This window comes from Thamnophis elegans, chromosome 6 (assembly GCF_009769535.1).
Source record: "Thamnophis elegans isolate rThaEle1 chromosome 6, rThaEle1.pri, whole genome shotgun sequence".
Lineage (NCBI taxonomy): Eukaryota > Metazoa > Chordata > Lepidosauria > Squamata > Colubridae > Thamnophis > Thamnophis elegans.
The window spans coordinates 66,200,477-66,215,336 of NC_045546.1; the positions used below are offsets into that span (position 1 = coordinate 66,200,477).

A 14,860-nucleotide genomic window follows, 5' to 3' on the forward strand; every position below is an offset into this window, starting at 1 on the left:
TATACAAATCTTAATGACATATAAAACAAAATCAACATGTGGATGGTAAAGACATGGGTAAAACAGGGAGACTAATGTGGCAAAGAAATTTCCAAAACTATATGTACAAGACCCTGTTTTTCCTCATAATTCATAGATTGTAATGCATGTTTAACAGCAGCAGTCGAGGATGTAGTTCCAGGCACCAGACTGCAGACCTTGCTTCTGATCAAGGGAGCTGACTTCCCCCTTGCACCGATGTCACCAAATGACACTTGAGATACTAGTTTCCCGTGGTAAGAGGGGTAGGATTGCACTGTTTGTATGAGCCTCATCAGGATTCTGCTCTCGGTTAGTTTTTGTCTGTGGTCTCTGTCCATTAATAAGTGTCATTGGGATATTGCAATAAGTATGCTGGTTACCTATTGAGGTAAGAGGCAGGGTGCCAGTAGGAGGTACATCATATTCATAGCTTCGATAATAGTGTTTCTGACGCATCTGTGAATGATATGTGTTATGAAAAGTGGAACGCAAATCAGGGTGGGCAGTGGCAAGAGCAGTGGAGGTAGCAGCAGCCATTGAAATTGCTGAGACCGTCTGCAATTCTCCAAAAGGCCCCTGCTCACTAACATCTAAAACCTGCTCGTTGGTAATAGGTTCTATCCTCTTAAAAGGCATTTCATACTGTAAATGTTTCCAGAATTTGGAATTCAACTTGTTGCATTTTGGTCCATGCCATTTAATTACAGTTAGAAGCTTGATGGTATGTTTCAGTGCCTCAACTTCCTGGTAGTTCATAATTCCTCGCAGTTCACTGCATTCAATGAGGATCACTTTAATTTCTCCTGTAATGAGCATGTTCCTAAGTCTGGTTTCCAATTCAAAGATGCTCCAGCCTCTTCTGACCACATAATTTGGAGTCATGACAATTATCAGTCGTTTGCTTTGGTCTACACATCTTGCCACGTCTTCTATGTAGGCTGATAAGCAAAAGAGCAACTCAAGATCAGAAAAAAAACCCTATACCTGGACTGTGATCTGTAAGCAGATCTTAAATAAGTAAATTTATGTCTTAAACTGCTTCAATTAAATTTGGAAAGAAGTATTCACATGTAAATCTCTATTCAGAGGTATTGTTCCTAGGTGAGAACACATTCAGAATAGGAAGAAAATAGGAAGAGAAATAGCTCCCACCAGAGCTGTAAATGCAGTATAAAAACTGCTAGCAGAGTTGTCTTTCCCCCTTTTCAGGAATATCTCTCCCCATCCCCAATTCCCTGAATGAAGAATATAAGGAAATATTTCCTTTTTATTTCCTGGAAGGGGGAAATCAGTACTTCAGGTGAATTTATTTTTTAAAAAACACAAGGAAAGAGCCACTGTTTCTACAATACATATTTGTTTTTATACAATATGTCCTATATAGATTTTTTTATTGCATGCAGATGGACATATTTTTCCACTTTTGGAATATATCTCAGCTTAATGCAATCTAATTTTATCATTTCATAATTCCACTAATATGGCACATTATATCTGTGCAAACTGCAAAGGCAAAAAGGACATATTTATTTAACTGGAACTGTTGGAGCCTGTCTGATATACATTTTCAGTGGCTGGTATCTATGAAAAAATAAATTTTATCAAGGAAAGGTGAATTTGGTCTAAGTTGTCAATGAAAAAAGATGATTATAAAAAGATTGTCTAATAGCTTTATATTTGAATTAAACAACTGATTAAAAATTGTGATGTTACAGTATATTGCTATTAATCCAAAGACATTTTCTCTTGTGTTCTATACTTCTTGGTAGTCTCCATCATTTCATTTAAGAGCCATGGTGGTGCATTTCATTTATGAACCACAGTGGCACAGTGGTTAAAAGGCAGTACTGCAGGCTACTTCCGCTGATCACTGGCTGCCAGCAGTTTGGCAGTTCAGGTTTCAATGGCTCATGGTTGACTCAGCCTTTCATCCTTCCGAGGTCAGTAAAATGAGGACCCAGATTGTTGGGGGCAATATGCTGACTCTGTAAACCACTTAGAGAGGGCTGTAAAGCACTGTGAAGTGGTTTATAAATCTAAGTGCTATGCTATGCTATTTCAGGCTTCAAAGAGGTTTATTTCCACTTAATAAAGAATCCAAATTATGGTAGGTTAAAGGATACAGATCTGTTTATGGGCTGACCTTTCAGATAGGTTTTCATCTCCAGGGGATGTTTGTGGTAATGAAAGGATAGGAAACCATTTAAACACCATCTTGCACAATCTCAATATATTCTAGAACTATATTAATCTAGTTATAGACTATATCTAGAATATATAGTCAGTTCTAGGGAATTGACAACTTACTCTGATTTCTTTCTCCTGTTAGTTTTACTGCTGTTAAAAATATTTGGAATATTTTATTCTTGTAGGTGCAAGAAGATATAAGACAAAGTTTTATATAGACACTTTTAGTTAGACTAGACACTTTTTAATTATGGTAAGCTATTAAGTTAACTATGGTATGCAATGAATTTTTCAAAGAACATTTAATCCTGTTACTATATATCTTATCTTAATACAAGCTAGTATATTATACACATAGTGCTTATTATTTTTAGTATTAGTACCATTGTAATTATTAATATGCTATGATTACTTATCTTAATGGAATGTATAATAAACAGCATTAGTATAGAATCGCATTAAAATGTACCTAAACAGCACATTGGGAATGTGCTATGCAAAATGAGTGTATGTTTATGTGTGTGTGTGTGTTTAAAAACTTACTTCCAGTTGGAATTAAATCTCTGTCAGGAATGAATAGTTTGTACCCATAATGCTTTTCAAGCATATCTGGTAAGATCTCAAGAGCAAATCGTTCTTCTTCCCCAGTTTCCTGATTCCATTGGTCAGGATCCACTTTGGTATATGACAAATAGGCATCATAATCTTTGTTATCTGTAAATATAAAGGGACAGAGAAAAGAGACAGGTGAAAAAGAAGACAGATTTTATTTCATGCTGGTTTTCCTCTTCCTATTTTATATGTCCATGTATATTATTCTGAAATATTTCTTATTAATTCTTCATCTTCATCATATATTATTAAGTAGCTGCTTGTGTTTCTCTATAGTATTTTCATGATTACAAAAGCCATTTTACTAGATTCTCATTGTCAGATCTCTAAAATCCTTGATTCTAGAATCCACAGGGAGAAAACCCAATACTTAGTTGTTTGGAAGCATCTAACTCATCCCAAAATGAATGGGTTGCTAAACACCATGTTTGAGCCCTTACCTTACTGAATGATGGCCATTTGGGATGGTTCACTTTAATGTCTAACGGAAGATGGCCATGGGAATCTATGCTTATACGGTTCTCAGGGCAGCTGGTAAAGGAACCACCTTCACACTTGTGTATTGGCTAAAATCTGCATTCTGATAAATGGGAGGGGTCTCTACTGCTTTAATTCTATTTGCCTTGCCTAAGGGGATTCAGATGTTGCTTTGAACTTATTGTTTTCATTTCTGCTTAATAAAAGCTTCCTTTTGAAATACTTCATTTCAAGATTCTTCACTTTCTTAAGTTAGAAGGAGAGGCAATCCTTACAGAAAGCAACATTTGCAAAATGGTCAACCTGGAGAAGCAATCTTCACTCTACTGAGGGGACCCTGCAAACCATGTCCGAGCAAAATTGTGAGCAGGGGGAAGCTGAATGCTAGAGGGAGACATCAACCCTGCCCCAACCGAAGGCCTGCTCCCTGTACCCTGTCAGAGAGTATGAGGGGACCCTGGAGGACCCCAAAAAGCCCCGCTGGTCAAATGGCATAGGGAAGAAAGACAGCTGGGATGGGAGAACCAGAGGAGTCACCCTCACCCACAGTAACCGAGAACCAGGGTGGAAATTGGAGCTAGAAGTCCCCTCTGACCAGAAAGAATGAAGCATCACTGAGAGAGGATCATCTGAAGGGTGATGACCTCTCAATGCCTGCATGGTCCAAGGTGCACCAAATCACTTACATGTGTGTAGTATCTCACCACCAAAGATCAATATGGCCATAGACCAGTAACGAGTGGGATGAGAGTGGAAGAAAGCCCCACCCCAATGGAAGCAAGAGCTTTTCAAATCACAAACTTCTCCAAAACCCTCAGCCTGTCCAAGTGTGGAAAGGAGAGGCACCAAGCTGCATAAAGTCATTCTCAAACACCCACTTGGAAACCAGAGTGCCTGTCTGGGGGGAGAGCCTATGAAACCTGGCCAGCATAGTAAGGAGAGTGCCCTGAGGAGCAGGGAGATTGTAGAGTTTCCACCCCCTCTCCTCTTTGAGGAGGAAACTCTGGCTTCTCAGCAGGAGCCAAACTGATTCAGAAGTGATTCAGAGGATGAACCACTGGTAAACAAACCAATTAAACCACTTACCCTCCCCTTAAGACTGTTTATCCCTGGACTTCCTGTGGTGATGTCACCATGCTTGGAGCTAAAGAACAGGGGTTCTCCTAACCTCTAACTCTAACTTCTTCATTTGGGCTCATTTTTGAGCACTGTGGTTCCTGAAGGGACCAGCAGATTAAGGGGGAAACTCTGAAGATGCTGGGGTGATAAGGCAAATCCCGCAGCAGGTAGGAGAAACCCACTAAACGGACGAGAATCTATCCTGCCACTTGATCAAGACTGGAGCGATGGTGACCGCATAAGAAGGAAGCAGAGAGAGAAAGCAGTTGAAATCGAGACATATGTTACTATTATTGACAACCCAAAGAAGAGGAGGACAACGTGAAATTGGCAGAGAGGGTGAGCTGGAAAGAAAGACGCTCTGGGAAGGAGACTATTTTTGCAGTTCAGATTTTTGCTGAAAAGTAATGAGAGCATAGACACTGAGTTGAAATTGACAGCCTGAATAACTTGAAGGAAAGTGACCACAGTGAGAATGAAAACCTGGCATGGACAACAGGAGTAGGACATTTTAACTGGTGAGAAGACTTGGAAAACACAGAAGGATTGTTTAACAGTCAGGCTGTTTGTTGACTTTTTTCTTCTTGCTCTTCCTTCTACTGTCTTGTTTTTCCCAAAGAATGGTTGAACTTACAAGTATATGGTATTTATTCTCCTCGGAACGTGGAGCGGTGCCAGAGACAGTAGAGAGAGAACTGTTTTGGAACGATTAGAGGGCTTTACCCCCTTTATTTTCCTTTGCCGCTGGACTTGTTGTATTAACTGATTGACACTAACAGTGATACTGAGGAGAGGGTGACACCTAGTGGATTATAAATTTGAACCATGAAGTCTGATGCAAGAAAACCAACGGTGACATAAGCTGATATATATATACAGAGAGAGAAACTAATTACTAGAATTGAATACCTGTATAACTGAGACAATTGAGAGACATCTATTTGTATAAGATAACAATGTGATATATAACCCTATGACATATAATAATTAAGGATAAAAAACAGAATAGAATAATACATAGGAATGTTTAGATATTGAAATGTGATATTAAAGAAGGTTAATTATTGTTAAATATTGAGTATGCAATTGATGCTCCAGATGATACAAGAGACATTGACGAAAAGCCAAGAAGTGACAGCTACAAATCATGAAGAGACAAGGAGGAATAATGAAGAAATGAAAAATGAAATGGGAGAATTGAAAGGAAATATCAAAAATGTGGATGACAAAATTGAAAGGATACAGAATGCCTTAGCAATCAATGAACAGAAAATCGAGAACATCGAAAAAAATCATTCTTTGATAAAGATTAGTAGACCAGTGAAATGCAGTGGCCATAGTAAGGCATTCAACGAAGTAGAACACAACCTACTTCTTGGTAAACTAGAAAATCGACACCATCACAACCAAATCAATTTGTAATTGGCTGACAAATGTACTCCACGAGTAGTCTTTAATGGTACTACCATAAGATTCTGTCTTAGGCCCCACTCTTCAATATCTTCATAAATAACTCAGATGAGGGAATAGAAGGGAAACTCATAAAATTTGCAGATGACAGTAAGCTAGCAGGAATACCAACACCCCAGAAGACAAGCTCAGGATCCAAAAAGATCTTGACAGACTTGAACAATGGGCCCTATCCAACAATATGAAATTTAATGTAAAGAAAAGCAAGGTTTTACATCTAGGCAGGAAAAATGGAAGGTACAAGTACAGATTAGGCATAACCTGGCTCAAAAACTGTAATTGTTTGTTTTTTTTAATATATTTTTATTTTCAAAACAAACATACAAATCCTCCTTCTTTACATACTGTAGAAAGTGTATCAGTTGGTTACAAAAGGCGTTTGTGCATCTCTCCCACCGTCATCAAATATAATTCATATTAACTCTAATATCTTAACTCAGATATTTATTATATTACCATCATCATACCTCCACTTTTATATGACTATGATTATTTAAACATCCTTCATCATAAAATATACCAAGACTTAATACATAACCACATACTGGCATTTCATTTACTTATTTATAAAATCCTCATATCCAACCCAGTCTAGTTTTACATGTTCTGCTTTGGACGATCTGTAGAGGCTCAGTGGCAAAAGAAGCTGCCCGGCTGCTATTGACTCATCTAGTTGGCAAAATTCCTCTCGGAGTAGTGGAGACGTGATCTAGATTTGAGGGGTATTAAGATCTTGCCCTTGTCATGGTCTGATCACTTCCTACTGAGGCTGGACTTTCAGAAACTAATCCCCCACTGTAGGGAGGAGCAACCGATTAGATGGTTCCTCCCCAGGCGCCTGATGGACCCTATGGGATTTCAGACGGCGCTTGGAGAAATACCTGACACTCTCGTCCACAGTCCGGTGGAGTCCTTAGTCGCTGCTTGGAATACAGCGGCGGTGGGGGCTCTAAACCGGTTGCGCCTTTGCGGCCTCTCCAAGGTAGCGGATCCAGGAGGGCTCCTTGGTTCACCGAGGAACTCCGGGAGATGAAGCGCCAAAAGAGACGCCTAGAGCACCGCTGGAGGGCCAGTAGCTCTGAGTCAGACCGAGCACTGATGAGAGCCTATATCAGAGCCTATCTCATGGTAGTACGGGCGGCGAAATGTGCGCATTTTGCCGCTCTTATTGCATCCGCTGAATCGCGCCCAGCCACCTTGTTTAGAATAACCCACTCCCTCTTGAAAGAGAGGGACGCGGAGAACCCTTTACAAGGTAGAGCTGAGGAATTTGTTCAGTTTCTAACGGATAAAGTCGCTTGGATTCGGACAGATCTGGACTCCAATTGCACGGTACCAGCTGAGGTACCGGGGGAAGGTCTTGAGCGGAGTTTATGGAGCGAGTTTCAACTTGTCGCTCCTGAGGAAGTGGACAAGGCCATGGGAGCGGTGAGTGCCTCCACCTGTATACTGGACCCGTGCCCCTCCTGGCTGGTCTCGACCAGCAAGGAGGTGAAACGCGGCTGGATCCAGACGATAGTTAATACCTCTCTCCGGGAGGGATCCTTTCCACTCCTCCTAAAGGATGCGGTGGTGAGACCCCTCCTGAAGAAACCTTGTCTGGATCCAGCCATTTTTTTTTAAAAAAAATATATTTTATTCTTTTTTCACATTCCATTTGCAATCACTTATATACAGGGTATTTACTATAAGAAAAGAAAAAAAAAGGAGATAAAACGAACAAAACAAGGAAACACAACTCATACAACCCCACCTAACCCTTCCATCCTCCATACACCCCATCTACCCTCTCCAACTTTCCTTTCTCCCTCTAACACTCCCCTCCTACTTCCCTTTCCCCTCAAGCCTTCCTTCTCCCCTTACTCCCCACACACCCTCCTTACATTCCCCTTACTCCTTCCTTACTCCTCCCTCTTCTTTCCCTCTACCTCCCTCCTTGGTGTATGCCTTTATTCGAGTGTTGTTTGATCTGATAAAAGTAAAATGAACCAAGGGGAAAAAAAAAATAAAAGAAAAAAAAGAACCACCGTATATAAATACATTCTTGTTCTTATTAAGACTATGTTAACACCCCCCCACCCACCCCCCACAAATCCCCATCCCTAATCCTCCCGACTTCCCAGGGCCCACACCTGGCACTACCTTCTGTCTAAAATATCTTGTATACATATGGATTAAAAAAATAAAAGTAATATGTCAAAAGAAAGAAAAACAGAAAAAAAAGAAGAGAGAAAAGAAAAGAGAAAAGAAAAAAAGAAAAAAAAAGAAACCACTCTTTGTGTTGATCTCAGCCCCCCATCTTTATCTATGCTTAAATAGTATAAATCATTCTATCTATATTTTATTCTCGTCTCTTACTTCTTTGCTATTTACCCCAACCTTCTGTAGACTCTCCCGTTCCTCTTCCTAAACCTTATGATCCCTTCCGATAAAATTTAAGCAACGTGGTTCATGCCACATATTCAAATTACTTTGCAGAAGAGTAATCAAGCTTTCCCTTCTAGTAAAATTTAAACAGCGTAAATGATCTTTCTTAACCTCCTTTTCAAACAGTAATTCAAAATAATCTAGCCAAGCTTCCCCTTCTTAGTAAAGTTAAGCAGCGTAGATCAAATATTACTTTACACAGAAATCAACTTCTATCTTAAGATAATTCCAACCGACTTTCTCTTCTAATAGGATTTAAATAACGTAGTTCATTCCACATGCATTTTACCCTCATCCCTTACTTGTCTGATATTTACCACTATCAAATTTATGCTAACATTTGTTTAAAATCTAACTCAAAGCAATTTCAACCAACTTTCCCTTCTAATAAAAGTTAAATAGCATGGATCATTCCACATATTCAAATAATACTTTCAGCAAGAGTCAGTTAACCTTCTGTTTTAAAATAGTCCCTTCTAACAAGGTTTAAACAACATAAATCATTCCGCATTCTTTTTACACCTATCTTAAGATAATCCCAACCGGCTTTCTGTTCTAATAAGCTTTAAACAACGTAAATCATTCCACATATATTTTACCCTCATCCCTTGCTTGTCTAATGTTTACCACTATCAAATTTATGCTAACGTTAATTTAAAATCTAGCTCAAAGTAGTTTCACCCAGCTTTCCCTTCTGATAAGAATTAGTCCGCTTTTTCTACCGGAGAGAGGTCTCAAACCCCCATTCAGTCCTTAACTTTGGCGAATATTTTGAAATGTCTAAATTCTCGATCTCCGTTTTTCTGCTTCTCCAAGGGAGGAAAGGCTACCCCCTCCATCTTGCAGCCACATGGCCTGCTGCTTGCCTTCTCCTTCCGCTTGTCTCTCCTCTCTTCCAAGTGAGTCAGGAAGTCCCGCCTTCAAAGTCCTACAGTAGAAATCTTGAGCCTCCGAAACAGAGTTAAGACGAAATCTATGATTCTCAAATGTAACCGTGATGCCGGCAGGGGCCTCCCATCTGTATCGAATCTGTTGACTCCTAAGCTCTTTAGTTAAAAAGGTGTAGTCCCTTCTTGCTTTCAACATCTGGAAAGGTATATCTTTGAAGACAATCAGGTCCTGGTCATCAACTCGGAGACTGTTGTTATGAAACTTTTGCACAATCGCGTTTCTAGATTCTTTTGTAGAGAAATGTATAATTATGTCCCTCGGGAGCTGTCGCTGTTCCGCTATCAATGAGTTCTGGCGATAGATTTTCCGAATCTGCCAATCAAAATTAAGTCCCGGGCTTCCCACCGCATGGCTGAAGGCTTCAGCAAAGGTCTGTTTCAGATTCTCTTGCTCCTTTTCACGGAATCCTCTGACTCTTATTGCAAATGCCTTCCTATTAAAATTTATCATCATAAGCTGTTGTTCAGTGTCTCTAATTTTTTGTTGTAAAATTTGAATATTGGTAGTCAAATTAAAATTAGCCTTCTCCAAACTTTCCAATTTGTTCTCTATTTCAGCAGAATAATCTGACAGGGCAGACACGGCTGCAAACGTGTTCGCCTTCATTTGATTAACTTTAGACTTTAAATCATCATATAGTTCCAATACAAATTCCTTAATTTCTTGTTTAAAATCATTAAACATTTTAAAGAAATATTCCTGTGTTAAAAGTTCTCCAGTAGAGGGCATAGGAGACAAAGACTGTGGTTCCAGTAAAAATTCTTTAAATTCTTTAGACACATTTGTAGCAAGGCGCTTCTTTGACCTGGGTGCCAATAAATACACAAGTAAGCAGCGCTTTGCTCCCCTCTGTTTCCAAAGAAGAAGAGTTTATTTTGTTAAGGAGCGGTCTGCAGGAAGGTAAAACCGGCTAAGTATATCCACTATCAATCATCCATGGAGAGAAATCGCCATTTTGAAATCCATTTAGACAAAGAAGTCTCTAAGACAAATGGTGCTGGTATTTAAGATAGTAATAAAAACATAAATCTCAAACATAAATCTCACAGGGGTGGGACCCGCCCGTATCAATTCTAGCTTGAAAAAAACTTTGTTTTGTCCTGGGGGGGGCTAGCCTGTCTGGGGCTGCCAAAAAAAAAAAGGCAGCTGAGAAGAACTGGCTGGAGATAAAAGCTCCGCTCCGGCTGGATCTAATCTCTATCCACAGCCAAAAAAAGAAAAAGGCTGTGGCTCATGAATAGAGAGAATACAGAGCTACTCCCTGCCCCTTTCTTAACCAAAAAGGGGTGCTATCTATGATCTTATTTAGATATACAGACCAGATCTCTGAGGAGCTCGGTGGAGCCCTCCTCGGCAACAGGCCACGCCCCCAGGAAGTCCCTGGATCCAGCCATTTTGAGTAACTATCGTCCAGTCTCCAACCTCCCCTTTGTAGGGAAGGTTGTTGAGAAAGTGGTGGCCTTTCAACTCCAGCGGTCGTTGGATGAAACCGATTATCTGGATTCCTTTCAGTCTGGATTCAGGCCTGGTTACAGCACGGAAACTGCTTTGGTTGCGCTGATCGATGATTTCTGGCGAGCCAGGGATAGGGGTCACTCCTCTATCCTAGTGCTCCTTGACCTCTCAACGGCCTTCGATACCATCGACCATGGTATCCGTCTGCGACGGTTGTGGGAGGTGGGAGTGGGAGGCACCGTTCTTCAGTGGTTCTCCTCCTACCTCTTGGACAGGTCGCAGTCAGTCGCAGTCGGTGTTGGGCCCCTCACTTATGGGGTGCCGCAGGGTTCGGTCCTGTCCCCCCTCCTATTTAACATCTACATGAAGCCGCTGGGTGAAATCATACGGCGGCACAGGATTAAATACCATCAATATGCAGACGATACACAATTGTATCTGTCTGCCCCGTGCTAACTCAGTGAAGCAGTAGAAGTGATGTGCCAGTGCCTGGAGGCTGTCAGGGTCTGGATGGGAACGAACAAGCTTGCACTCAATCCCGACAAGACCGAGTGGCTATTGATGCTCCCTCCCAAGGATGGTCCAGCTATTCCATCTCTCAGCCTCGGGGGTGAAATTATTCACCCCTCAGAAAGGGCCCGCAATTTGGGGGGTCCTCCTGGATCCACAGCTGACTTTGGAACATCATTTGTCGGCTGTGACCAGGGGGGCTTTTGCCCAGGTTCGCCTGGTGCACCAATTGCAACCCTATTTGGACCAGGAGGCCCTTCTGATAGTCACTCACGCCCTCGTCACCTCCAGACTGGATTACTGTAACACGCTCTACATGGGGCTGCCCTTGAAGAGTGTTCGAAGACTTCAGTTAGTCCAGAATGCAGCCGCGCGAGTGATTGTGGGTGCACCTAGGTACACCCACATTACACCTATTCTGCGCGAGCTGCACTGGCTTCCCATTGGTCTCCAAACATGCTTCAAAGTGCTAGTCGTTACTTTTAAAGCCCTTCGTGGCATCGGACCTGGTTACCTGAGAGACCGCCTCCTGCCAATTACCTCCCAAAGACCGATTAGATCGCACAGACTAGGCCTTCTCCGGATTCCATCTGCCAGCCAATGTCGGCTGGCGACACCCTGGGGGATGTCCTCTGTTTCAGCTCCGGCCCTCTGGAACGAGCTCCCCGTTGAGATCCGGACCCTCACTACCCTTCTGGCCTTCCGCAAAGCGACTAAGACCTGGCTGTTCTGGCAGGCCTGGGGCTGTTGAGTTGTCCAGCCTCACTTCAGGTTTGTGAGTGTTGTGTAATTTTAAACTGTTGTTTATTTTTTATATATCCCCCTCCCTTTTATTGTAAGCCGCCCTGAGTCTCTTTTGAGAGTGGGTGGCATACAAAATTTAATAAATAAATAAATAAATAAATAAATAAATAAATAAACAAACAAACAAACAAACAAACAAACAAACAAACTATGGGGCTTTTCAGCTTCCTTGCATTAATCCTCAACTTTCCTACCAGGGTTGGGCTGATCAAACAGCGGTGCATCCTGAGTCCGCTAAAGCAGAGATTTTTATCTCCCTCTCCCGATTGGGGATAAAGAAGTCTTTCTTTTAAAAAAAATTATTAACAAACATGTAAAATACACACACAAAACTTAGACATACACCACATTTACACAATACAATACGAACATGGGGTTCCTGTTCTTTCTAATAGCAATTATCAATCAATACCGCTAACCTTATAATATTTCCCCTTCTATTGTATTTCATTCAGATTTCACCATTCTTAATCCTCTTACTTTACTCATAACTATTATTTTTGAGTTTTGTTATATTCCTTCATTGATTCTTGTTTCTTTCTTCCATTCACCTATACCATTTATCCCATATCTGATAGAATTCTGATTCTTCTTTTCCCTGGATTTCTTTAGTTAGTTTGTCCATTTCAGCACAATCCATAACCTTTCTTATTATTTCATCTTCGCTTGGGGTTAATTTGTTCTTCCATTTCTGGGCAAAGGCAATCCTTGCTGCCGTAATATATGTAATATTAAATACTGGATTTCTTTTTTGTATTTCACAGACATTATTCCTAATAAAAAAAACTTCAGGTTTCCATTCTATTTTAACCTCTTTTATTGCCTCCAGCCAATTTTTGATCTTTTTCCAAAAATGTTTAGCCTCTTCACAGGTCCACCATAAATGGTAATATGTTCCATGTATTGATTCGCATTTCCAACATTTTGGGGAGCTATTTGTTAAGATTTTAGCTAACCTTGTTGGTGCCAGGTGCCATCTGTAAAACATTTTGTACTGGTTTTCCTTCTATGCAACTGATAGTGTCATTTTTAAGTTTGTTCCCCAATTGTCTAATTCAATATTATAACCAAAGTTCTGTGCCCATTTTATCATTTGTTCTTTCACAATTTCCTCTTCCATTTTATACTTCAGGAGAAATTTATATATTCTCCCTATCATCTTTCTATCTGCGCTTTGAATAATTTGATTCAATTCGTGTGGTTCTGTTTCGATGTCATATAATTTAGTATCATTATTGTATTTAGTTTTGATTTGGAGGTAAGTTAGCCAGTCAATTTTCATGTTCTGTTCTGCCAATTCTTCAATTGTTTTTAAATTTCCTTATCAATTAAATCTCTGTATCTTAGCATTTTGTTCAAATCTATAAAATTTGGATGGGTCATCCTTTCTGTCAGTGATAGCCAATTTGGGATTTTCACATAGTGGATTTTTTTGATTTTGAGCCATTTTTGCAATAACGCTCTTCTAATTAAATGATTTTGAAAGTATTTGTGCGTTTTATTTTTATCATCCCATAGGAATGTATGCCAGCCTGCTTGCAAATCATGGCTTTCTAAGGTCAAAATTATTTTATTCTTTAGCTCTATCCAATCCTTCACCCATGTTATTGTTAGTGTTGATGCATATAAATCACAATTTGGTAATGCTAAATCTCCCTTCGTCTTGCTGTTTTGCATTGACTTTAGTTTAATCCTCACTTTTCGTTCCTGCCAAATGAACCTAGGTTATTTTGTTTAAAGAATTTGAAAGAATTTTTTACCTGGATTAATACGTGCGGCTTGCAACAGGAATAAGATCTTGGTAAACTATTCATTTTAATTGTCGCTATATGTTCCATTAGTGATAGCTGAATGTTTTTGCAATTTTCTAAATCTTTATTTGTATCACTAATTTATTACAATTATCATATTTAATTGTGGAACATTTTGCCGACACCCAGATCACCAAGTATTTCACTTTCTTAGTTATTTGCATTCTGGTTGCTACTTCCAGTTCCTCTTCTTGCTTTTTTGTCATGTTTTTGGTTATCATTTTTGTTTTGTCTTTATTGATCTTTATTCCTGCCACTTCGCCATATTCTTCTAATTTTTGAATTAATTTCAGGCTGGATTCTAATGGATCTTCTAGAACAAATACTAAGTCATCGGCATAGGCTTGGGCCTTATATTCTTCATTTTTGAGTCTTAAACTTTTTATTCCCTGGTCCTTCCGAATTTCATTTAATAAAATTTCCAAAGTTAATATAAACAACAAAGGAGAGAGGGGGCATCCCTGTCTGACTCCTTTTTTATTTCAGTCTTCTCTGTTAGATCTCCGTTCATCAGAACTTTGGCTGTCTGATTGTTATAAAATCCTTCTATCATTTTTATAAATTTTTCTCTGAGTTTCATCTCGTCCAACAGTGTTATTATAAATTTCCAGATTACGTTGTCAAATGCTTTTTGTGCATCAAGGAAAACCAGTACCATTTGTTTTTCTGGATGCACCTTGTTATGCTCTATTATGTCTAGGATGACTATAGTATAGTATAGTATAGTATAGTATAGTATAGTATAGTATAGTATAGTATAGTATAGTATAGTATAGTATAGTAACCCTGTTTGGTTACCTAAATGGTCCTTTTCATGGCCACAAATAATAAACATGTTAACAAAACACTACAATCGGCCTTAGTAATTGCAACACGTATGCCACTGGGTATGCATCAGTTAATCTGTTTTCATAGTCATTGTAAGCATGCAAGAAAATTCACAATCCACATCCAAATATCACCAAATTGCAAAAATGATTTTGCTTTTCACTTAAAAACCACCAATATTTTTTTAA

General features: G+C 39.7%; 1 protein-coding gene across 1 annotated transcript in view; it reads right to left on the reverse strand.

Annotated features, from left to right (window-relative positions):
* Nucleotides 1-240: 240 nt before the first annotated feature.
* The window catches only part of IL1RAPL1 (interleukin 1 receptor accessory protein like 1), a 726,118-nt gene continuing 711,498 nt past the window's right edge, over nucleotides 241-14,860 (reverse strand). The window contains exons 9-10 of the mRNA XM_032220482.1: nucleotides 2,752-2,922; nucleotides 241-959 (exon numbers count right to left, since the gene is read on the reverse strand). Of these exons, the coding sequence (XP_032076373.1) occupies nucleotides 241-959; nucleotides 2,752-2,922 (890 nt within the window). The remainder of the gene's footprint in view (nucleotides 960-2,751; nucleotides 2,923-14,860) is intronic.